This window comes from Hakea prostrata, chromosome 10 (genome assembly GCF_041222555.1).
Source record: "Hakea prostrata isolate BN-2017 chromosome 10, UWA_Hpros_2, whole genome shotgun sequence".
NCBI lineage: Eukaryota > Viridiplantae > Streptophyta > Magnoliopsida > Proteales > Proteaceae > Hakea > Hakea prostrata.
This window is the reverse complement of record NC_142609.1, coordinates 16,082,308-16,107,090: the sequence shown is the minus strand read 5'-3', so window position 1 is coordinate 16,107,090 and position 24,783 is coordinate 16,082,308. Positions and strand designations below refer to the sequence as shown.

Here is a 24,783-nt window from a genome sequence, read left to right as displayed (position 1 = left end):
TTGAGTGGACCCTCTCTTTAAAAGACTTCAACAAGAATTTTGGTGGTTGGCATTGAGAAATTTTCAATACCACATCTTGAGTTATCCGCTAATACTAATGTCATCACCTACGGAAAAAAAATACCACTCAGACCCCCTCGCAACAGGTTTTCTTCTTTTCTAAATGACAAAAATACCCTCTCAGCATTAAAACTAGCACCATAGCTGAAAGTGGCACAAGAAATATGGTGGAGCACTAGAAATTTGCTTGAACATGAATAACTCCTTTTGGTTTTCTATGTCCATTCTTATGTGAACCAATAGGTTTTACCATATTTTATCAATGCTTGAGCTTGAGAAGCTTCTGGCCTGGTGGGCCCGTAAAACTCACTTGGAGTAGCTGTATTATTAATCGGAGTATTCTAGCAATGTATCCAAAACCCTAGCCACCACTTCTTCTCAAGCATAGTTGGCTAGGGTTTTGGGATTTCTGGCAATATACCAAAACCCTAGCCACCACTTCTTGTCAAGTATATGCGGTTAGGGTTGCTTCTTAGAAGTCTAAAGTAGTTCAATCTCTTCCTAATACACTCAAGAACAATTCCAAAGAAGATATGCAGAAGGACTCCAATCGATTCACAATGGAGTTTGAACCACTTTAGACTTCTCGAGAAACAAGTGGCGGCTAGGGTTTTGAGTATATTGCCAAAATAACCCCTAATAAGCATCGACAAGTGATCTTGATATGAATAAGTTGAGAGGAAACACGTAGAGCCTGAACATCAACACCATCCTTGTTCCATAACACCAAAATCCTGCCAGGGGGGAAGCCTCATAATTTGCAATATAGTCCCAACAATGTCGAAAGGGTCATGATGCTCAATCCAAGTAGTGTTCCTTAACTCGTCTTCATAAAACCAAAACCTAGAATTCTATTAGAATTTACCCAATCTGTCATAGCACTTTTCTTTTTAGGGTTATTCAACCCATGAGTATTCCAAGCAGCTAGCTTAACCATTGAAAGAAGAAATGGGGGGGCTTGCATGGGTGGCTGTTCCACGGGGAACTTCTCTCATGGATTCGCAAATTAAGGTGAAGCACTAGCATCATTACCATCCCTACCACCATGGTTTTCCTCATCTTGGACTTGTAATGGACCATAGCAGTTTGAAGTTGGAGAATCTTACTCACCTTTGATGTTGCACCCCACCCATCTGGATTTGGACTAACCTGAATACCTGTGGGGATTCATAGTCTATCCATAACAACACAATATTACATAGAATAATCCAAGAGCAAGAAGGGAAATAAGATATCAAATATCAAAGTATCAAAATGATACCTGTGGGGATTCATAGTCTATCCATAACAACACATTATTATATAGAATAATCCAAGAGCAAGAAGGGAAATATGATATCAAATATCAAAGTATCAAAAGTTATTATAGTTATCCTCAAATCATTTCTCAAAGTTAATCAAAATCATAATCAGAGTTTAAAGAGAGAAGATTGTTTAACAACGAAAGTCTAAATGTTATCGAAGAGCATTAAGAGCTTAAGGAGTGCCTCTACCTAATAAACAAAGAAAGAACATAGGTAATAGCAACTAAGGTGACTACTTTCTCCCATGATATCTCTACAACCTTAAAAAGGTTGGACTCCATAGGCACAATTCTAGCAAGGGCACAACTCTTTATGTGTCTCCGTATCCTTTCCCACCGGTCTAGGTAGGACCCTACCAAAACTTTACAGGTAAAAGGAGTCCTCATATGCAATGGAATCCAAGAGAAAAAATATATAAAGGAATGAGTTCCATAGAACCTAGTGAGGTCAATATAATCATACATCACAATATAATTATATTGAAATAATGAACGATGATGATGCAAATATGATCATATTCTTTAACAAATGTAGTCTCTATGGTATACACATTTTAAGTTACAACACTAGCCTCCTCTGGGTGGTCTCATCACCCTCCCTCACGGAACCCAAGCCGTCTTTTGGGTTCTCCACAGCAATGGGGTCAAGTCACATCAAACCTTGGCTAAGGATTAGGTCAACCCTCTCTCACCAACGCCATTGGATTTGAGAACTGGCACATGTCAGGCGTAAACCTTTCCCAAATGGAAAGTCAACTACATCTCATTCTACATGTGATCCAGATACCTTCCATTATGCCTAGTGCCCTTTTGATCCGCATATCCTTTTCACCTACGAATGCTATTCCTCACGCCACTCAAGTTGTCTTTTGGACTACCATTCTTTAACCTTATGGTCATCCATATATGGTAGGGTGGATGCCTTTCATTCTCCTCAGGACACTAAAGCCATCTCTTGGACGCCCATGAGCCCAACCCTAACATATGCAACTCGACCACTACATGATAATAGTGGGCCTACAAGATGTTCATAGGACCCAACCGCTACCATCACAGGTCACTTGGCTTCAATACCCTTGCAGAAAGTGTAGTAGCACTCAATCGGGTTACTAGCCAAACACATCTAAACACGTACCAACCATACACCTAATGAGTCTATGTGGATGCATAGGCACTAGGGGTTGTGGGTTGAGTCTATGTAGATTCATAGGCACTAGGGGTAATGGGTAAACCTATAACCCTGGGTTAATATATATATATAGTATATATATATATATATATATATATATATATATATATATATATATATATATATACAGTAAAAATCACACGGCAAATGCACGCGCTCGTGTTGTTTGTGCAAATAACAGAGCCATAAGAAAAGGCATTTGAACGAAATCTTTTTTTTCCCTGGTTAAAAGTCAAAGTCCTATTTAGATCACTTAAATGCCCACTTGTCCTCTAACTAGCAAATATCTTCTTTATTTCCACCGAGAAAAACAAATACCTTCTTTAGTCAATTTGAAGTTGATATTCCAAAGCAAAGTTGGTTAAATCAAGAAGTTTATGGCGATTGGAAGTAAGAATATCAAACTTGTTTATGAATATCTAGACATCTCCTCTTATTTATTTGTTTGTTTTTGGTAATCAGACATCTCCTCTTATTGCAATTTATATTAGAAATATATCAAACTTCATATATTCAGTAGGGAACTGCAACTGAAACTTACCATTATTTTTACTGAGGCAATTGACAGCTCCAATAAAGCATTTATGAAAATCTGGTGTCCATCACATCCGAGGAGCTTTAGATTTCTTGTAGTGTCCTCTTCATTCCCTAATTAGAGCGTCTCTCATTTTATTTTATTTTATGTAAAATGAGTTTATTACAACATTGAAAGACTTAAAACAAGCCTATGGTGCTTGACATGGAAAAAAGTTGAAACAAACCTTAGTTGGAAAAGTTACCAATAAGTTATACCATGAAATATAAGACATAAGACCATTAATCCATGATTATCTAGACCATTGGCCTTCTTACATTTATTTAAAAACTTATTTTTAATTTTCTTTTTCCTTGGTAAATAATTTCCTTTCAATTTGAGCTCAATCATTCTATAATTAATAATAGATATTTAATGCATGCTAATTGTTGCACTACCTCTATGCTTGTATAGTGAATACCTAACAGCAAAAACTATTGTACATATCTTTTTGGTTTTGTGACTCATGTATTGATGAGTGGAGTAATACGCTGGATCTAAAGAAGCAATGAGTTTCAAATTTCTAATTGAGCTCATCATATATTCGATATAAGTTAAGAATTTGAAATCATCTTTCACTAATTGTTTATCATCATAGATTTAGAATTATAATGCAATTGTGAATTAGAAGGCATGATCACTCAAAAGTCTAAATACACACATACATAAGCAATTGATAAAGGCACCAATTTGCAGTTGGCAAATGCCATTATTTCAAAAAAAAAAAAAAGAGAGGTTACATATGGTGTCAGACCAGAGGTGGGTATTGCTTAGCCTGTTGTCTAACCTTCAACTTGTACTATGTTGCATCCTGCAATGACGATGTCAAAGATCAGTAATTGGTGCCTTGGTAGTGCTGTCAACTCGTCAGTCTGGTGAAGAAATGTTGGTACTTTTCCCCAGAACCCAAGCTTATCCACAAGCTAATAGTATTAGTGACAACTGTCAAAAAACTTGGTTTTTCAAATTATATCAAGAAATCAACCAATTCAGATGAAAATTGAGGGTATACAAATAACACATTAGCTTCATCAACCAGGTGGTTTCTAATTTCAAATATCCATTAGCATAAGCAAGACAAGTGAAATTGTCCTGTCGATAGCTAGCATATCTAGTTTAGACAGAAGAGTTGACTAAAAGTTTTTTAGAACCTGAAGGTGGCAATACCAGTTGCTTCAACTTGAAATAAAAATTACAAGAAAACAAGAAACATATTAAATCTAAAACTTTCAAAACTGACCAGTAAACTATTTTACCTGACAGCTATAGTGAACGAAGTTAGGTTCCATAAGCAAAGGAACACCCATGTAGTCCTTGAAGAAAGTATTTAGCGACAACAAATAAAAGCAATCTCAAGGAATCAAATATGAGGGTATCTCTTAATAATTAGTATAGATGCTAAAACATTCATCCCATAAAAATAAAATAAGCGCTAACTTGTGTAGGCAACTTACATGTACTTACACAAATTGCCACACTTTTGCTTTCGTCCAAATATTAGCATCTTTCTACCAAGACCTACATGCATAGTCCCATTGACAGCAAAGGTAGCTTCACTGAATTAAGAACAACATTATAAAACGAAATAAACCAACTCAATTTTAATTAGATGAAATGCTAGAAGCTGCTAGCTACTACCCCGCTTCTACAAGATGAATGTCAATGTACCCACGAGGCATTGGCAAGAGAGTGCAGTTACCCTTGCTTGAAGGCAAATTTTAGTGATCACTACACTTGGAGAAGATAAAAGAGCGAATTTAGCAATAACTCATTGGGAGAGACAGATAATAACAGAAAAAACAGCTCTTAGATGCAAGATAGGAAAGATTAACTCACAAACCATCGTGGCAGCAATTCTTCTACTCCCTAATGGTGCTATCACCATTTTAAAAAGTTGTAACAACAATGGAGGAAATAGTGATCTCAATATTCGTACCTGCCAACATTCACAGGAATAGTGGGTCAAAACCCTTAGATATCCAATGAAATCCAAACCACAAGAATAGAGATACCTTAGCCAACAATGTTTCGAACCTCACCAACATTGCAGATTGGGCTGATTAATGACATCGACTGCTTATCTAATGCAATTGCAGAGACTACTTGAAAGATCAAAACAAAGTGATGAAAGACAATTGCCCGCCCGCTCTCGCTAAAAATCACTGGATGCTTCACTAATTTCTGATCACAGACATGGCGAACTACTTGAACTACAGCTGCAGCGTATTCTTCAAGTCTGTAACCCACTGAGAGATTCACATGATACGTGCCATGTCTTTGCTTCTTGAGAGGAGGAGATGGAGTGAGATCCAAAGAAATTGAGAGAAATCGACAGAAATTAAATCTTCCCAATTTGTCGTGAGAGGAGATTGAGAGAGACTAAAACACGATCAACATAGGTATATTATATTCTAGGTAAAGAAAACAATAAATATCTTTTACTTCCTTTTCTAAGAATTGATTAGTGGTTTAAAATGATGGTTATTACTTCAATTGTCAAAATTTCTTTCTTGATTGACATTGAAAAAATATATCTTTTCTTTTTTAAGAAATTTTTTTCTTGATTTGATTATATGTATTTAAATAAAAAGAAAAATATAAAGGGTACCAACGGGAAAAGAAAGATTGAGAGAGAAATTCAGAGAGATCGAGAGGGATTCAGAGAGAGATTCAAAGAGAGTTCGAGAGGGAGAGGGATATAGAGAGCGACAGACTTTGAGAGAGATTTAGAGAGAGTGGTGATTTAGAGAGAGATTCAGAGAGAGTTCGAGAGGGAGAGGGATACCGAGAGCCATAGACTTTGAGAGAGATTGAAAGATGTCGAGAGATAAATCGAGAGAGAAATTAAAGAGGGATTAAAATTAATGATAAATTAATAATAATTTATGACTAAAATGTCTAAATTATCCTTGTAAAAATAAGTAAAGAAATAACAAATAGTACAACATTATTGGTATTTAGAAAAATTCTAAGGACAGAAAAGGATAGAAAAAGATTTGCGAAAAAGGTAGAGTACATGCTTTTATTATAGTAGTATATATATATATATACTAGCAAACTCCAACACATCACATTCATAACCATCATTTGAATGAAATGAATAGTGACATAAATATAAATACCAAATTAGCTTTCATTTTTGCAAAGTCTTGCGTAATTCATAAAAGAATATTTGATATTTGTAATAGCAAGACATAAATACACAATGTATGATAATGTCTTTCCTCACCTATTAATGACAATAAAGATCTCTAAATGCTCAAGAATTCCACAATTAAAGAGTGCAAACAACCCACAATTAACCTAGAAAATATAAGAGTTAAATTAGGTTTTAACTCGGGAATTAATTGATCATCAAATAGACTCAACTTGAGCTTCCTGAATAGGGGCCAATTGGTAAGGCTCACCAGGGCCAGTCGACCACCCCCCAGGGGGACGACCAAAATGCCCAAATTCGAGTTCAACCTGAAATCCAATTGATTAGGGGTTTTTTGGGACTTCAATGGGATAGTAGTATTGTCCCAAAATCACCTTTCAGTCCTTCTAATTAGTCCTCAAAAAAAAAAAAAAAAAAAAATCCCCAAATTGGCTCTTAGAGTGCCACTTGCGGGCATCTCAAAGAGGTTCAATCGGTCTTAAATGGGTGAATGAGACCAACCAACTCTCAAACAAGACTAGAAGACATCAAGAAAGCTTCAATCAACACCCAACAATAAGCATTTACACTCCTACCAACATTCTCCAACATAAATGCTAACCACCTACCTAAATAACCCATAGTAAATGAAAAGAGATGGTTTCCTCACCTTCTCGCGAGATAAACTCCAAAATCCGCGCTTTGGCACCTTCAAATGAGTAAAGATTCTTCAAAACTTCAAGCTCTTCTAGTCTCCCACATTATCAACCTTCTTGTAGCATAAAATAAAATTTTACGGGTAGAAAAAAACTATAAAATAGGGTTTCTTGGCTGAAAATCCTGAAATTTACCCTTTTTCTTGGTAGGGGGTAGTCAGTCAAATTGACCTGCCGCCCCAATCAACCGCCACTTTATCATTCAGCTGTGAAAGCCATTTTCGATAGTCTTCAGAGGGTAGGTACATTTAAACATTTCCCAGTCAATGGTATAATTTACCTTGGCATTTGAGTCCTCTAGCATAGGTTTTCGTGCATGCCAAAATTTCTCTCTTTTTTTTTTTTTTTTTTTTTTTATGCCTTTTGGACTGACTTTCTCTCTCCTCTTGAGGTCAAATAGGGTGGCCAGGTCTTCTTCTAGTTCATCCAACTCTATAGGATAGATTTGCGAACTCTCGGAATCAACTCAAATGGTCTAGAGTTATCTTCAACTCGAACTCCAGGTTTGTGGACTTGAAATGATGGGTTAACACATTAGGATTTTAGGGGATTTTACATCCTCCCCCCATTCAAAGAAATTTCTTCCTCAAAATTGATGTGCTTGAGGCTCCAAAGAGGGTTGGATACTTTTCTTGCATCTCTTCTTCTTTCTCCCATAATGCTTCCTCCAAAGTATGGTTCTTCCATTGAATCTTCACCAATGGTATGGTTCGGTTCCGAAGTTGCTTGTCCTTGCAGTCTAAAATTTCATCCATTACTTCTTCATAAGAGAGGTATGGACTCAAACCCTCTTGTGGTAGGAGGTGTTTCGGGTTCTCTATGCATTGATGAGGCATTGAAATGTGAAACACATCATTCATACTAGACAAAGATGAAGGGGAGCTAATTGGTATGTAACTGGTCCCACCTTCTCTACAATTTCAAATGGATATAGCTTGGACTAAGCTTTCCCTTGATGTTGAACCTCATCACACCCTCCATCAGCGATACCTTCAAGAAAGCTTAGTCACCTACTCGAAACTCAAGATCTATTATTCTCTTGTCCACATAAGATTTCTGCCTAGATTGAGTTGTCTTGATTCTCTCCTTGATCAAATCAACCATTGCCCAGTGGCTTCTATCAACTTAGGGCCAAAATTCTATGCTCTCCAACTTTGTCCCAATACAGAGGTGTCCTACATGTCCATCCATACAATGCCTTGAATGGTGCTACGCCGATTGTGGATTGATAGTTGTTGTTGTAGGCGAACTCTACCAATGCTAGGTGCTTATCCTAGTTTTTGCCCATGTCAACTACACATTCATGAAGCATATCCTCCAAGATTTGAATTGTTCTCTCGGATTGTCCATCAATGTGGGGATAATGAGTGATGCTCAAATTCAACTAAGTACCCAAAGCTTCTTGCAAACTTTTCCAAAATCTCGAAGTGAATCTCAAATCTCAATCCGATATGATGTTGACTGACACACCATGTAGTCTCACCACATTCTCCATGTATAACCTTGCCAATCTATCCATAGTGAAGGTAATCTTAATCGGTATGAATTGCACCGACTTCATCAGTCTATCCATGACTACCCACATTGTGTCATTACCCTTGTTAGTCCAAGGCAAGCTTTTGATAAAATCTATCGTAATATCTTCCCACTTCCAACTTGTCACAACTTTTACCCTTTGACACATCCCACACTTGGATACAAAGTCTTCAACATTGTTCATTAATCTGATCCACCAATAATGTTCTTTCAAGTCCTTATACATCTTGGTGCTGCTAGGATTTATGATGAATATAGAGTGATGTGCCTCACCTAAGATTTCCTTCTTAAGTTCTTCATTTGTTGGCACACACAACCTGCCCCTATACATCAAAGCATTATCAGTAGACAAAGAAAAATCAAGTACCTCTTGTGGATTCGAAGAAATCTTCTCCACCTTCTCCTTCAAAACTAGGTCCGAAGACTACAATGTAATGATTCCATCCCTTAAAGTCGGTCTTGCTAACAAGACTGCAAGAATAACATAAGAATCTTCCAGCACAATTTGTAACTCCAACACCAGGATGGAAGTTCAACATAGGCTTACTAAGGGCTGCAAGGTCAATCACTTCATGGGTGCTCTTCCTACTTAGTGCATCGGCAACCACATTTACTTTACCCGAGTGATATTGGATATCACAATCATAGTCCTTCACTAGCTTTAACCATTGACGTTGTCTCATGTTCAACTCATTTTGTGTAAAGAAGTTTTTTAAGCTTTTATGGTTTTTGTATATGGCTATTCTCTCTACATAAAGATATTGTCGCGATATCTTCAAGGAAAAGACTATAGTTACCAACTCAAGGTCATGAGATGGATAATTGTGCTCATAATCCTTAAGCTGTTGCAATGCGTAGGCAATGACCTTTTCATGTTGCATCAATACACAACCAAAGCTGATCTTTGGCGCATCAATATATATTGTCAAACCTCCTGAATTATCAGACACTATCAAGGCTACTGCATTGGTCAATCTCTTCTTTAATTCTTGGAAGCTCTTTTCACATGACTCATTCCACCAAACTTCAATGTGAAATCCCTGGATTTCAAACCCTTTAACCCATGTTTTTAGGATTGCGAACCCGACGCTTGAGTAAATGACAAATGTGGACCATTCGAGTCAAGCCCGGAGGTTCAGAAAAGGACCCCATGGAAGTGGATGACTTTGTAGAAGATTGGGCCACTCTATTAGAGTTTTAAGAGAAGAGAGAATATCAATCAAGAAGGATTAAAAAGAAGGTTTTGGCACATATGGAAACCGATGGAGGAAGGATCAAATGTCAAGGTAAAATATACCATTGATTAGGCCTTGAAATGACCTTTCTACCCATCCACAAATCACCAAATTTGGCCTCCACATGAGAGAGATAGAGGGCTGGTTGATTAGAGGTGGTTGATCGGATTAGTTCGATTGCCCGCTACCCAGGTGTGGGGCAAACTAGGTCTCTTGGGCCAAAAACCCTATTTTAAGTTCCCAAGTCCTCATAAATGTATTTCTTATTTCTAGAGTGGGGCTAAGGGCTTGGGAGAGGAGAGACCCAAGGATTTTGGTGGATTCCTTCCACGCGGTGTCACATTGACGCCCAAATCATCGTGATAACACGTAGAATGGTGAGCAAGCTTGAAAACCCTATTTTCTAACCTAGTTTTGATGGTATTTATTCTCTTTGAATGCTATGTGGTGGTTGTTGTTGGTGTTGGGTTGCATTTAATTCTCCCCCTTGTTTCTCTTTGTATCTCCCAACACCTTTGAGAGTTGGTTTTTGCAAATCTTTGCATTTAAAACTATTTCGAACATCTCTGAGATGACCGCGGCCAGACACAAAGAACCAAATTTTGGGCTTTTTGTTTGAGACCTAATTGGGATGTTTGAATGATACTTTGGGGACCCTAATATTGTTATATGGAAGATCCTAAAGCACCATTTCTAGTTGATTTCAAATTGGAGTAGAATTAGAGACTTTGCTCATGACCATGACAAGGGCGGGGGGGGTGTTGACTTGCCGGTCGAATGGTCTTGTAGACCTATCCGACCGCCCCTATATGGGGTGTGTGTTTTGGCCCCCTTTTTGACCCCCAACCAAAAGATCATCGATTGTTACTCACTCACTTTCTCATGTACCTAGGCTTATTTTGGTCTAACTGCATTCTCTTTGTTGAATCTTTTGAGATTTTGAAGAGCATTATTGACTTTAACGGGTGAGGAAAACACTTGACCATACCTTGTGTACTTGTTGGTGTTATTTGAACCTTCATTTATATTTCTATTTTGTATTCTATTATAAATTGTGTGTGACTTTGCACCAACAAAAGGTAATGTTCTTCAATGTTAGTTTCTACTTTCAAATTTCATGAATTGTGATGTGAAAATGATTTGAATGTGTGGATTTGATGGTGGGACTTTATCCTTTTGTATGTACATGATAACTAGGGTTGTGGGTTTCCCTCGCCCAATACCCTGGTGACTCTCTCTCTCTCTCTCTCTCTCTCTCTCTCTCTCTCTCTCTCTCTCTCTCTCTCTCTCTCTCTCTCTCTCTCTCTCTCTCTCTCTCTCTCTCTCTCTCTCTCTCTATCTATCTATCTATCTATATTATCTATCTATCTAGACTTAGACCTTAACTACATGGATACTAGGTGTCTAGTTGTGTATTTACACATAACCTAAAGACATGGATACTAGGTGTCTAGTGATAGGGATCCCCATGAGTGCTACTACCCCTCTGACATGGGTATTGAAGCTGGGTAGCTCATGATGTCAATGGTTGCATCCTGTGAGCACCAACCAGGCCCACTGCCATCATGAGATGGTGGGGTTGCATATGTATAGTGTTGGGCTAGTGTCACTTTTAGCGCGATGTGCATTTTTTTTTGGGAAGTCATGAGAGCATCTGTTTTTACATATGTAGATGACCATAGGGTTGAGAAATGGAATCCAATAGATGCCTTCCATTGAGGATGCCATTCTTAGGTGGAAAAGGATATTGAACCAACAGATGTCTCCCTTTGATGAATGATATCCAGACCATATATAGTATGTGACCATATGACCATGCATTGGACCTAGAGTTATACTTGACATGTGCTAGTTCTTAAGCCAAATGGTGATTTGAGAGAGTGGTGACTTATTCCCTAGCCACGGATTGACGTGACATGACACAAAAACCATGAGAACCCAATAGATGTCTCTTGTGAGGGAGAGTCATGAGACCACCTAGAGGAGGCTGGTGTATAGCTTAATGTGTGTCTACCCTAAAGACCTCATGATTAGAGTTAGAAGCATGATTGCATATTCATTATTTATTCAACTCATTATTATATTTATATATAACATTCGCTATGGAGAATTGAGAATGGGTTCTTGATATATGGTTAAGTTGGACCTCACTAAGTTTTGTTGAACTCACTCCTTTGTATACATATGTTTTTAGATCTTGTCATAGGTTATGAGAACTCCATTCAAATGGAGGATCCATTGCAAACATATTACTTTGAGGGAGCAGTTTGCGAGGAGGTGGACTCGCATGGAGCTTCTTGCTTGTGCTTGTATTGCTCCTATGGAGCCGGGTACCAATGAAGGTACGGTGATGTCTTTGGAGATGATAGCTTCCCTCATAGCCTTATGTTATGTCATTGTTATTAAACTTATAGTGAGGGACAACACCGTTTTCGGTCGAAGAACCTAGAGTTCCGCTGCAAACAATTCCTTTCTTTAAACTCTAATGATTTAAACTTGAATAACTTTGGATAATGATTTAGCATTAAATTCTTGGATGATTGTAATCGTATTTGATAACTTTATTATTATAATTTTGAATCTTGATACTTCAATAATCATTTTTTGTCCTTTGATTATGCTATGTTGTATGGTGGTATAGATTTGGCCATGAACCTTGGTCTTGTAGTGTATCACCCCCACGGGTATTCGGGTATGACCAGATCTGGCTGGGTGGGGTGTGATAGAAGTTGCCATCAGAGCCTTGATCACTTACAAATCCTAACTCCTGTATGATGTAGTAAGGGCATTTTGAGTCATTGATCCATAAATGACTCTACAAAACTATAAGTGAATAATAGGCTAAACATGAACTTGAATAATTAAACATGACTTTGTGCATAGTGAAGCTAACTGAGATAATATACAATAACCATATAAAACCCAAGTTACACAAGTATTGGTAAACAAGCAAGCATAAAACACAATAATGAAACGATAAAGAGTGCATAATTGTTAAAGTTTTACAAACCCAAGGTATCAAGTGTAAGTGTGTTGACAAACATGCATAATCAAAATAATAATACAATGCATAAGTCCAAATGTCATAAACTAAGTTGAGTAACCCTGGATCAAACTGCCATCAGAAGTAAGTTGAGACACTAACGACTTGGAGGTGGTGGAGGCTAAGGCATATATTGGCGCAAGAAGAGCTCTCAGTGTATGACCCAATCCTATATATCTCTCATCCGGTAGACCATCTTCTACTAATGAGTATGAATCACTATGATTCGATGATCCATGAAGTTCTGATTTTGTTCAACCCCCCCCTAGGGTAGCCAAGAGAGTCGACCACTGAGATGGGTCAACAACAAAAGCAGTAGGTGCCGGTGGAGCCCTTTTAGTCCGAGAAGACTATCCCTCCTCCATGTGGCGTCTGAGTGGCATATTCTCTCAAACCTCATCTCTCTTGCCATCCACCGCCAAAATCGCGGAGTCATCTCAGATGCCCATCTGAGAAAGGAATCTCCTCCCGAGGTTCTCCCCCATATTCTCTCTCAACTCCTCAGCGTAACTGAGGTCAACCCTAAAATGTCTAAATATGTGTGTCAAGAGACGCTTCATACCCGAGGTTTGCCACTACGAGATTCTCTACCTGGTAAATCATAGCCCACTAGATGATGTATGCAAAGTCAATGGGGGTACCCTATATACACGGCGAAGGTGAGAAATGTCTGCATCAAGGAGATCTCATCCTCATGCCCAGTAAAAGAAGATGAATCATCTGGTTGTAGAAATGTTTGTGCAAAATCCAGAATTGGTTTAAAACAACATCAAAAAACTCCACATAAGGGCTGAAACCCTTCCTAGGCTGCCTTCAATCATGGCAAATGACTTCACGCACTCCTTGATATAATCTTCGTTGGGGAGAATTCTTTCACCAGCATTTGCAGAACTATATATATATATATATATGGAATTTGCTTCTCCAACAGAAGCATATCCCTCTGTATCAGATTTAAATTGGTATTCATTGTGGATCCTCAAAATCCAGTACTTCAAAACTGCGGCAAAAGAAATACACCACAAAGCAACTGTCTAAGAACATCAAACACTTGCATCAAACACTTGAATTCTTCTTCATTCAACTCATCTAACTTTGAATCACTAGCGTAAAGCTCTCTTGCCTCATGGACTACTTTGGAAAACTCAGGTGAGTGGAAACAAGATTCAAGACTTTTGCTTCCTTTTGATGTAGACTCTACATAGGCTGCAAACCATTTCATTAGTCCGGTCTTAGGGTCTGGCAAGTAGCCAACCTCAAGCTTAGGGTCCCCATAGTGGCATGGCCCAATGGAGACCAGCATTGGGTCATAGAAACTCTTGTTATTTTTCATTGTCTCTCAGATATCTTGGAACTCTCTGTATTAAAGCTCTTGGTCTTGCTTCTGCTAGTCTTGATGAGGTACATGTTCCTAAATTTGTCATGGATGACTGGAAAACTAGATCACTTCAGTTTGCTATCTAGAATAACATATGATCTCTTAGGTTGTAATGAATATGACAAGACACGTTATACCTAGTGGAGCCTTACTCATGAAGAGATCCTTCAACTCCTTGCACGGGTCGGAGAGATGCTGCTCAGGTAAGTCAGTACTTGGCACATCTATTCCAACGTCCTTAGTCGACTTGAGATAGGCAGTCTCTGCTGGGGCCATAGAGGAACACAGGTACAAATAGTAGTATACCTCTTGTTTGACTTGCATTTGGGCACCATTTTTTGGCTAAATCTGAAGTGAGGTAGGAAAAAAGGGGTCGGGAAAAGTTTGAAAAATCAAAATTTTTCATAAAATCACAAAATATGGCTTGCTTGGTTCACTAATTGGGATGAGAAAATAGGCAAACAAACTTTCTTGATTTAAAGAAGCTTGTCTACTGAGGTGGCATCCTGACTTTCTCATCCCATTCCTTTTTAAAAATCTCATAAAATAAGTAGAATTTTGTGAAAAAGTGTAGAAAATAATAAAGTAGGACCTATATTTCAAACGTATTCACAAAATTCTTTCATTTTCTTTCATGTTCCCCCACCCCATTACATATGGATCCCACATACTTATTTCTCTCCTTTTTTTCCCACCCTACCTTTGCAAACAAAAGGTGCCTTGGTATTTTATTTGGAATCCAGAACTTAATTTATACACTGAAGGTTCCAGGGAATAAGTGAATAACCCACTTTGATATAATTTCAAGCAAAGTATGACACTGCAATCTTCAACGTAACAAGTACACTGTTTTCCTTGTAGTCTATCTCCCCCAACACTAAAGCTGGGAAAGGATACGGTAGTGGACCCTCTATGTTTAAAAGACTTCCACAATAGCAGACAAATATGAAATACGTATTGTTAAGGTTTGAGTTTAAGCATATGATTGTCTAAAGACAGATTACACTAGGAGTATCTAGCTTGAATTGGAATATTCAGAACACTGCTTTTAGATAGTATTTATAGATAACACTAGAGTTCACATTTAATTAACTCTCCCACAACACCCATTACATCATTAGATAATACCAAAATCTGATGATTTATATTAGAATATAAGTCACCACACTATGTCTATGTGACCATAAAGGTCCCAAAAGGATTTGAACCACCAAATTTTATTCTTTTTAATTGACTATTTAGCGATGTGACTTATATACTTATAGATTTCATCTTGTAGATTTTTTATAAATAGTCTACTTAGATAAACTTCAAGAGATTGATTCAGTTGGTAAAAGACTAATATTTCATACTATGAGATCAAAGAGTTAGCTATCCGAAGATGTGATTGAAGTCACTCTAACATTGTTTTATATTATTTCTTAATCTATCTTTTTCTTTTTTTCTTTTAAAAAAATTAAACGAATAAAATGGGAGCATCTACTTTACCCAGATATGAAGGGAAGTACCTACACCATAATAGAATCTAATTAACAAACTATATATAACAAAGTGAAAGGAGCTTTTCTTCATAAATAAGGAATGAATAAAACGAATGGTTAGATTTACCTTTAGTTGGGCCTTGGTGTTGGGAATTGCCCCAGCAGAATACCCTGGACCCAGACCCAAAAGTCAGGATGACATTAATAAATCATAGAATATGTAAACGTGAAGAACATTACTCTTCCAAATAATTGTTTTTCACTAATTAAAAAGCTCACGTAAGGCAGTGACTTGCTTAACTTGGATTTACTTTATAGAGATGGATCTTTTAAGCTAAACTTCAACTCTCAGAGCGACAGAGACTTGCTTGGAGAGATCTCAACATGAACGATTTTCTTTTTGAAATTGAGTTTTATTCAGGTTAGCTTACCCTACCTTAACTACACCTTCAGAGGATAGATTAATTTATAAATAATTTAAATATTTGATGAGACTTTGCGGTTGACTTGAAGAAATTTTCAACTCTTGATCTCATACTGAGATGTTTGTTTTTACCAACTGAGCAAACCCTTTAAATTAATAATCACTAAACGATTAAAAGACCTTACCATGATGGCTAAACATGTCACCATGGCATGGTTACTTAACTAAAGAATCAAATAGTAAAAAAATGATATTTCTTGTTTTAAATGTTTATAGGTAGAAAAAAAAAAAAACAAAGCAAAATACTCTTTGACTGAGTTCAAGACATATTGTGGCTCTAAGTGTATAATTTTTAAAACTACTGAACCTTACTCACCTCAATCAAATGATATAGCTGAACTAAAGAATAGGACCTTAACAAAATGTTAAACTCCATATTATTGATTTCTTTTTTTTTTTTTTTTGGTAAACGAAAATTTAATTAAAAGAAGGACAAGAGTCCAAGACATCCTGAATACAAGCTTCCAAAAGCCAAGGAGAGGAAATAGGCCAAACCATCCTACTTGTCAAGGATAGGGCCCTCCTAGCTAGACCATCGGCTAAAGAATTAGCCCATCTAGAAATAAAGCGAACCGACCAAGTTGGTTCCCTACTGAGAATAAGACGAATGTCTTCCACCACACGCAAGGACTCCAATTCACATGGGAGAAAAGGGTCTTCCACGATGTGTATCAGCTTTTTCGAATCACTTTCAAAAATAATATTCAAAAGCCCTTTCTCTTGAGCCTAGATCAAAGCTTCTCTGAGAGCTAGTGCTTCGCCCAGGAAGATGTTGCAGCAGTCGCACGGGATCGAAACAGCCTCTTCACACTTGCCGTGAAAGTCTCTCACGATGAATCAAGATCCTGCCCTATTATCAGCAGAAGAAAATGAGAAGTCCACATTAATTTTAGAGAAATTTGCAGCCGGCGGTTCCCAAAACCTAGTGACAGATTGCTGGGGCTGAGAAATCACGCTCGAATGGCTCCAAAAATCTCTATATGCCTTCCACGACCGATCTACAATTTGCTCTGGGTTCCATTTATTGTTATTAAAGCACAGATCATTCCTTGCTAGCCATAGATTCCAGCAGGTAAACAATAGCAGGCTGATCGTTTCTTTCTTCATCTTCTTCTCAGGAATATACACTTCTTTCCATCTATTCAGCAACCGCATCAAAGAATTTTGTGCATAAGCTTCGACAATTTCGGTGAGTCTCATTCCAAACTAGATTACCCTAGCATGCTCACATTCAAATAGTATGTGATCTATAGATTCAATCTCTTTAGCACATCTTCTGCATCTAGGATCTGCTCGAATTTGTCTGATCAACAAATTGTCTCCTGTAGCTAGTGCCTGATTCAAAGCCTTCCAAAGGAACGATTTAATTTTTGGATAACATTGGGCATTCCAAATCAATTTCCAAGCCCCAGGGTTCATTTCTTCCCATTTGTGGCAGCGAGACAAAGAAGGAGACAATCTAGCTTGTGAGTCTCTCCAATTACAAAGCAGATGATATGCGCTTTTGACAGTGAACATGCCATTGGATGTACCTCCCCAGCTTCCGGAATCCTCCCCTGGTAATCGACTGAGTTGGATCTTTAGGATAGCTTTAATCTCTTGTTGTGTAAATATTTGCTGCAACAGTTGTTTATTCTAGGTGTTTGAAGAGGGCTCAATAAGATCGGAGACCCTCGATAAGTTGCAATTCGCTGGCTTAGAAGATGAGATCTTGAATAATGGAAGACTAGGAACCCAATTTGTGTCCCAAATTGGAGTGGTAGCACCATTCCCAATGATAGACACGAGACCCATTTGAAGCACTTCCCTGCCTTTAAGAATGCTTTGCCATGCCCATGAAGTGGCTGATCCTTTACGGGCCTCCAGAAAGTTACAATTGGGGTAGTAGATAGACTTCATGAACTTAGCCCATATGGAATCAGGATTGGCCCATAGACGCCATGCCACTTTAGCAAGAAGGGCCCAATTGTGAAGGATAGGCTCCCGCAGACCCAGACCCCCTTTCTCCTTGGACCTACAAAGTCTTGACCAAGATATCCAATGCACTTTACGTTCCTCCCCCTTCTGGCCCTAGAAGAATTTTGACATGCATTTTCTTGATTCATTATGCATAGCTGTAGGAAGAAGAAAATGAGATCCCGCATATGAAGCTATAGAAGAAGCAACTGATTTAATGAGTATTTCCCGCCCAGCTTGAGAAAGTAATTTTTCCTTCCAGCCTTGAGTCCGCTTGCCAATTTTTTCTCCCACATCCTTAAAGATGTCCGATTTTTTGATACCAAAATCGGAAGGTAAGCAAAGATACTTTGAGGGGCCTTCACCATATTTAATTTTTAGGACCCTAGAAAACCATCTTCTGAATCGATAAGGAGTATTCGGACTGAATGTGAATGAAGATTTACCTTCATTGATCATCTGACCACTCGCTTGGCAATAAAGCTCCATACATGCTTTGAGATGGCAGATCTAATGAAGATTCACTTCTGAAAACATGAGACAGTCATCAGCAAATAAAAGGTGAGAGACAATTTCTGACATGCTAGAATATTATTGAGGAGCAATATTGATTGCTAATCACATTCTAAATAGGTTATCTCACTCAAAATTGATTGCAACTCATATGGATTGTAGCATAAACATCTTCACAGAGTTGACCTCTTAAATACTTGGGGTTGTATTGTCTATGTTAAGATACAAGACCCTAAGAGACTTAAGGTCAGACCTAGAACTAATACTTGTGTATATCTAGCATGTGCAGGAGACAATGTTGTACTTATTAACTAATGTTGTGATAAAATCTACGATATAATGTTCTTTGAAGATAAGTTTCTCAAAAATCAAAAGCATGACTTTACCAGGGCTACAAGAAATGGTTGTAGAGTGAATTGTGGAATCTAAACCAGTCCTTTGTGATACTAATCCCAATATGATTTTTGAATCAGAACCTAAGAAAATGAGATAGAGTACCAAAAAACTTTGGTAAAATTTATGTGACTTACCATTTAGAGAATGATCCATGTACCTATAAGGAAGTGATGAGATCTAGGGATACTTTGATATGGGTAGGGACAACTAATGTTGAAATGCACTCTTTTACTACAAAAAAAATGCATAGACCCTAGTCAATTTGCCTAAGGGGCCAAGAGTATAGATTATAAATGAGATTCGAAGAAAAACCTAAATTTTGATGGATCAATATCCTAGTACAATGCACAATTAATAGCTAAAGGCTAAACCCAAGTTTGTGGGGTGGATTATTTTGACATCCATTCACTAGTCCTCAATCCGGTCAATATTAGAATTTTTCTTACTTTAACATCTATTGAGCACTATGTTGAGCACCAAATGGGTGTAAAATAGTCTTTTTTAATGAAGATCTAACTGATGAAATTTACATCAACAAACCTGAAGGGTGTGTCTTCAAAGGTTTTTAAATATAAAGACTATAAATTAAGCTAGTCCTTTTATGTTCTTAAACAACCACCTAAATTATGATATTGAAAATTTTACAAAATAGTGAAGAGCTTTGGTTTTAGACTAGTAACTCTGAAAAATGTTTTTACTGTAAGTCTGTGCCAAATAAAGTCATTATTATCTACTTATATGTAAACGACATGCTGATTCTTAATTTTGATCATTCAAAAGTGAATGACATAAAGAAACATTAACTAAAGAATTTGATATGACGAATCTTGGTGTTGTTGATACCATTTTTGGCATGGAAGTAAGTTTTACTCGGCAAAGAATTACACTTAGTCAAATTTAACTATATTAAAAAACTACTTTCTAGATGTGGAGACAATAGATGTAAACCAGTAAAGACTATATGTTATAATAAAAAGCTTGTACCCAAAGACTGTAAAGTTGTGAAATGGTTAGATTATTCTTAATTGATTGTGAGTTTCATGTATGCAATGAATTGTATCAAGCTAGATATTGCTTATATAATATGCATGTTGAGTGAATTCACTAGTAATACTAATAAAGAACACTAAGCTGCCTTCAAAGGCTACTAAGATACCTTAAGGGTACTACAAACTATGTTATTTGCAATACTGAACATCTTTCAATTTTGGAAGGATAAGGATGCATCTTATGGCTCCAATATGGGAGCAACAAATCTATTAGTGATTATATTTTTATACCAGGTAAGGTGGCTATTGAATGAAAATTTAAGAAATAGACTTGTATTGCTTGAGCTCTATCCTCTATGAAATTAGAATTACATGCTCTAGCCTAAACATGAGATGAGACAAAGAATGGATAAAAGATCTGATCATGAATATTCTTTTCTTTAACTTAAATATAACATTTTTAAGTTTGTTTAATGACAATCAACCAACAACAATGATAGCAAATAACTCATTGTTTAATAGCAACAGTAGACAAATTATGTTAAGACAGGTTGTGCTAAATTATCTAAAGAATAAGGAGTGATCACTTTGATCAATGTGAGTTCAAAGGAGAACACAATAGATGCTCTTATAGAGGGATTGAAATATAGATCAAACATTCAAGACTATGGGGGAGATAAGGTTAAAGACCACATAGGTAGGTCTTAATCCAATTTGTATTATTTTGAATTATTTGAATTTTATCTGGCCATAGTTAGCATTCATGACAATTTACATATTTTCAGATAATTTGGTGAATTTTGGAGTACTAACATTGATGATGTAGTAACATCTGTATCAAGCTTGATTAGCTTATTATTCCAAACAAGGAATATAAAAATTGTCGATTTTTTTCAATGATGTTATTGTTACCTTTATATCATTCCATATCTGATGATATATCTTCCATGAAAGGGTGTGTCATTCCAAATTTGATGATAAAACCGATATATGTGTTGGACATGATAACTATAACACTTTAAATGGAAAAAATGAAATGATTGTTTATATAAAAAAATAAAAAAAGAAATATTTTAGACCTAGTTCTTGTATATAAACTTGATGAGAATGCAAATGATTTTTCAGCCATCATATAGATTTTACAAAGTTCTTTTGGTTAAACTAAATACTTATGCAAATGATTGAATTCATATATTATGAAAAATTCATATTTAGTAAATTTGCAATTGATGGTGAAAATGGAGAAGCGAATCCAAACCAAGGGTGTGGTGGAATTGATTTACTTAACAAGTAAAATAAATTAATGCTCTAATGATGGATATGGATAAGGATGATTTATTTGATGAAAAAACACAAGGGGGGGGGAACTTTTGTGGGAATAATTTAATTAATTTTTAAAAAAATATTTTATTAGATTGGGTTTAGATTTTCTCTAAAACTCATGTTTTGGTTTGAAGTTTTCATTATGACTTAGTTGGATATTGTTCGCTTTGGCAAGTTTTAAATGATTATGTATTGACTTTGAACATTATATTTCTGGGACCATTATTTGAGCCATTTGTAGAGAAGAGATTGTTGAGGTATTTGAGTTATACCTAACTTATGTTCTAATATAGACCATCACATTGAATACGATCCAAAGGTTTAAGGGCCTTATAAGAGAGTCCATTTGGATCTGGGACTCAAGATTAACACTTCCTGGTAGTGTAAGCTAAAACAGATTTGAATTTTCTATTTGAAAATAAGAGATGAAACTCTACAATTATCTTAAAATTTCAAATTCAGACAACTGCAAAAAAATATAAATAAAAGTACCATAGTAAGCATAATTTTTAAACAGGGTATTAATCCATGATAGATCGACCATAACACTTTTGACTCCAACACCCCAACATCAAATTGCATTTTTAGATTTATAAAGCCTCAAATAGAAGTTTGTATTTTTTTTTCTTTTTTCGGTAACCCAACATTCATTCAAAGGCAATAGCCGAAGCACTCTGATTACATAGTTCAAGGAGCCAAGGAGAGGAAGATGGCCATGTAGTCCTGCCTCCAAGGGACAAGGCCTTCCTAGCTAGAGAATGAGCAAGAAGTTTCACTTCTCTAGAATAATACACAAAAGAACACCGATGAAAGTGGTGTATTACATAGTTGATATCTCTTACAATTGTTTGCACCTCAGCAGAACCATTCCCACACCCGCCATTGAGCCAATCCACCAATGTAGCATTATCCAACCTAATATGCACGCTGCCAATTCCTTCTGTCAAATTTGTTGATCCATTCACTATGATAAACATACATAATCAAATACCTAGGACATCAAAAAGATTCAATGATATGATATCAATCAGGAACCTGCTTCTTGTTCAACTGGAGAATTTCTAACAAATAATAGGTTCATAAAGCTTTGCCAAGTGAAAAGATAAGATCAACGCAGTATTGCCACTTAACTGGAAGCAATCAATTAAGTGAACTTCACCTGCTTTAGACAAAACCCTGCCTTAGTATTCAGATTAAACCAGAACACCCCACCTATTCTTGTAGGAAGAGAACATTTTAATATTCTTGGAAGGTTGGATGTGGTCTTTTCCAAAGCCTAATAATATTAATACAATAACCCAAGAGAGGCAGCAACAAAGCAGTAGGAGAGGCAAAACTACGAGAATGACAATCATGACGAAAACATTACCAATGCCACCACTTTCTGATTATTTCATATATGAATTTTTTCTGAAAAAAGATTATTAACCCAACCAAGGAACCTCACCCAATAACCCATTTGAGGTCATTTTTTTACATGAAACACACGGGAAGCTATGTCATCTTCTTATCCTTCGGAGCAGGGAACATTGAGTAGTAAATCTGAACACAAGTGAGAAAGGCAATAAACACTGCAGCAAAGTAGACACTGATTGTCCAGGGACTACTGCAACGAGTGTGAGAAGCCTCAGCTATGCAAATCATACCCTTGTTATTCAAATGCTGCTGAATGAGGCGTCTAACATGTTGATACCGATCAGAATTTGGAGCCAAGTTGGTGGCCAATTCATTAAAAAGATCAACCATTTGTTGGTCACTACCCCGAAACTTTTGGAGCACACCTTGAACTCTGAGCTCTGTCACATCTTCTGGACCATCTATGAGGGAATCCATGAAGCATATGAAGGAGGTGATTTCACCTTTGTTCTCGAAATCAGGACATGCTTCGTAAGCTGCCAAGTTTAACCACTTAGTCTTGAAGGAGTCATCAATGATAATAGCAGGAAGATATAGGCGTGCAAATGGTCCCCATGGAACGAAGTCGATCTTGTTTTCCGAAAATTCACCACTGGTCACACACTTGATCCCCGAAGCTTTGAGCTCATCGACTGAAAGAAAGGGTTGCCTCCCGTCGCTCGAGACTCACAAATATTTGCCGTGTCTTTACAGCATCAAGAAGTTCATTCCGGAAAAAGTCCAGCAGATGAAGTGGATTATTATCTTTTCTGACAGAAGCAGGTGAAATCCGCTCTTTCTTTCTCTTGAATAGACACGAGCAACAATCCCTCCCACCTTTGATGCCTCGGCGCTTTGTCTGCTTTTCGATGAACAGTTGGATGTCATCTATTACATTTTCTTGTGATGGCGGCATGAACTCATTCGTTAATGCTTGAAGAATCGTATATGGCAGTTGATTCTCAAGCAAGAACAAGTCCATTATCATTGCTTTGCGGGTAGTCTTATTGTAGGCATCACTACGATCGTTTATAATGCAGTGAATGAAGTACACCACAAAGCAACCATCTAAGAACATCAAGCACTTGAATTGATCCATATTTAACTTAGTTAATTTCGAATCAGCCTTGTCATTACATTCTCTAGCCTCACGGGCCGCCTGATCAAACTCCTCACTCTGGAAATAGGCGTTGAGGCTTTTGCCCAGAGTTTTCTTTACATCAGTGGGGAACTTCCGCACAAGTTCAATCTTGAGCTTCTGCCCCAGCTCAAGATTTGGGTTGCCGTGGTGGTATGGACCAATGGAGACTAGTCTTGGGTCATAGTTAACCTTGTTCTTTTCAACTTCTCTAAGAATTTAACCCCCGTGGGGGTCTCTTCCCCCCCCGGGCGGGGGGGGGGGGGGGGGGGGGGGGGGGGGGGGCGGCCCCCCCGGCTTTTTTTTCTTTTCCCCTTCCCCCCCCCCTCCCTTTCTCTTTCTCCCCCTCCCTCCCCCCCCCCCCCCCCCCCCCCCCCCCCCCCCCCCCCCCAAAAACCCAAAAACACCCCCCCCCCCCCCCCCCCCCCCCCCCCCCCCCCCCCCCCCTCTTTTCCTCTTTCTATAAACGTGGGTTAATTTAAAAAAAAAAGAATTCCCTATTTATTCTGTAATCTCCTCTCCTCGATCCTCCTCTGTATCTTATTTATTCTCTTCCGCTTCACTAGCTTGAGGTTTGAAAAAAAAACAATGTCTTTCTCTTCCATTTATTCTTGTTTCTTTGTGTTTGCTCTTTGCAAAATTTTGTTATTCCTTTTAATTTGATTTTATATTCTATGTTTCTTTATTTCTTATGCAATTTTGTCATTTGATTTTGTACTGTGAATAAAAAGTCTATAATTAGTAGGTAACTAATTCTGAACTCAAATTTTAGTTTCATCTCCTCCCGTGAAAATTTTTGGTTTTAATTATACTTATTTAGGGTTGAAGTCTGTTTAAAAGAATCTTTTAAGGGTTATTTACCAATTTCGTTGAAAGACCAAATACCAGTTATCAATAATTTATCATTTTTTTCAAATATGTGCGGGTCCCACCATTTT

The 24,783-nt window shown here is 37.4% G+C and overlaps 1 protein-coding gene across 1 annotated transcript; it reads right to left on the bottom strand.

Annotated features, from left to right (window-relative positions):
* Nucleotides 1–22,806: 22,806 nt before the first annotated feature.
* LOC149002165 (UPF0481 protein At3g47200-like) lies at nt 22,807–24,058 on the bottom strand (the record flags this gene model as incomplete). Its single annotated transcript, XM_089138652.1, has 2 exons — nt 22,807–23,298; nt 23,399–24,058. Coding segments are annotated over 2 exons (1,152 nt in total), but the record flags the coding sequence as incomplete, so codon positions are not given.
* Nucleotides 24,059–24,783: the final 725 nt, after the last annotated feature.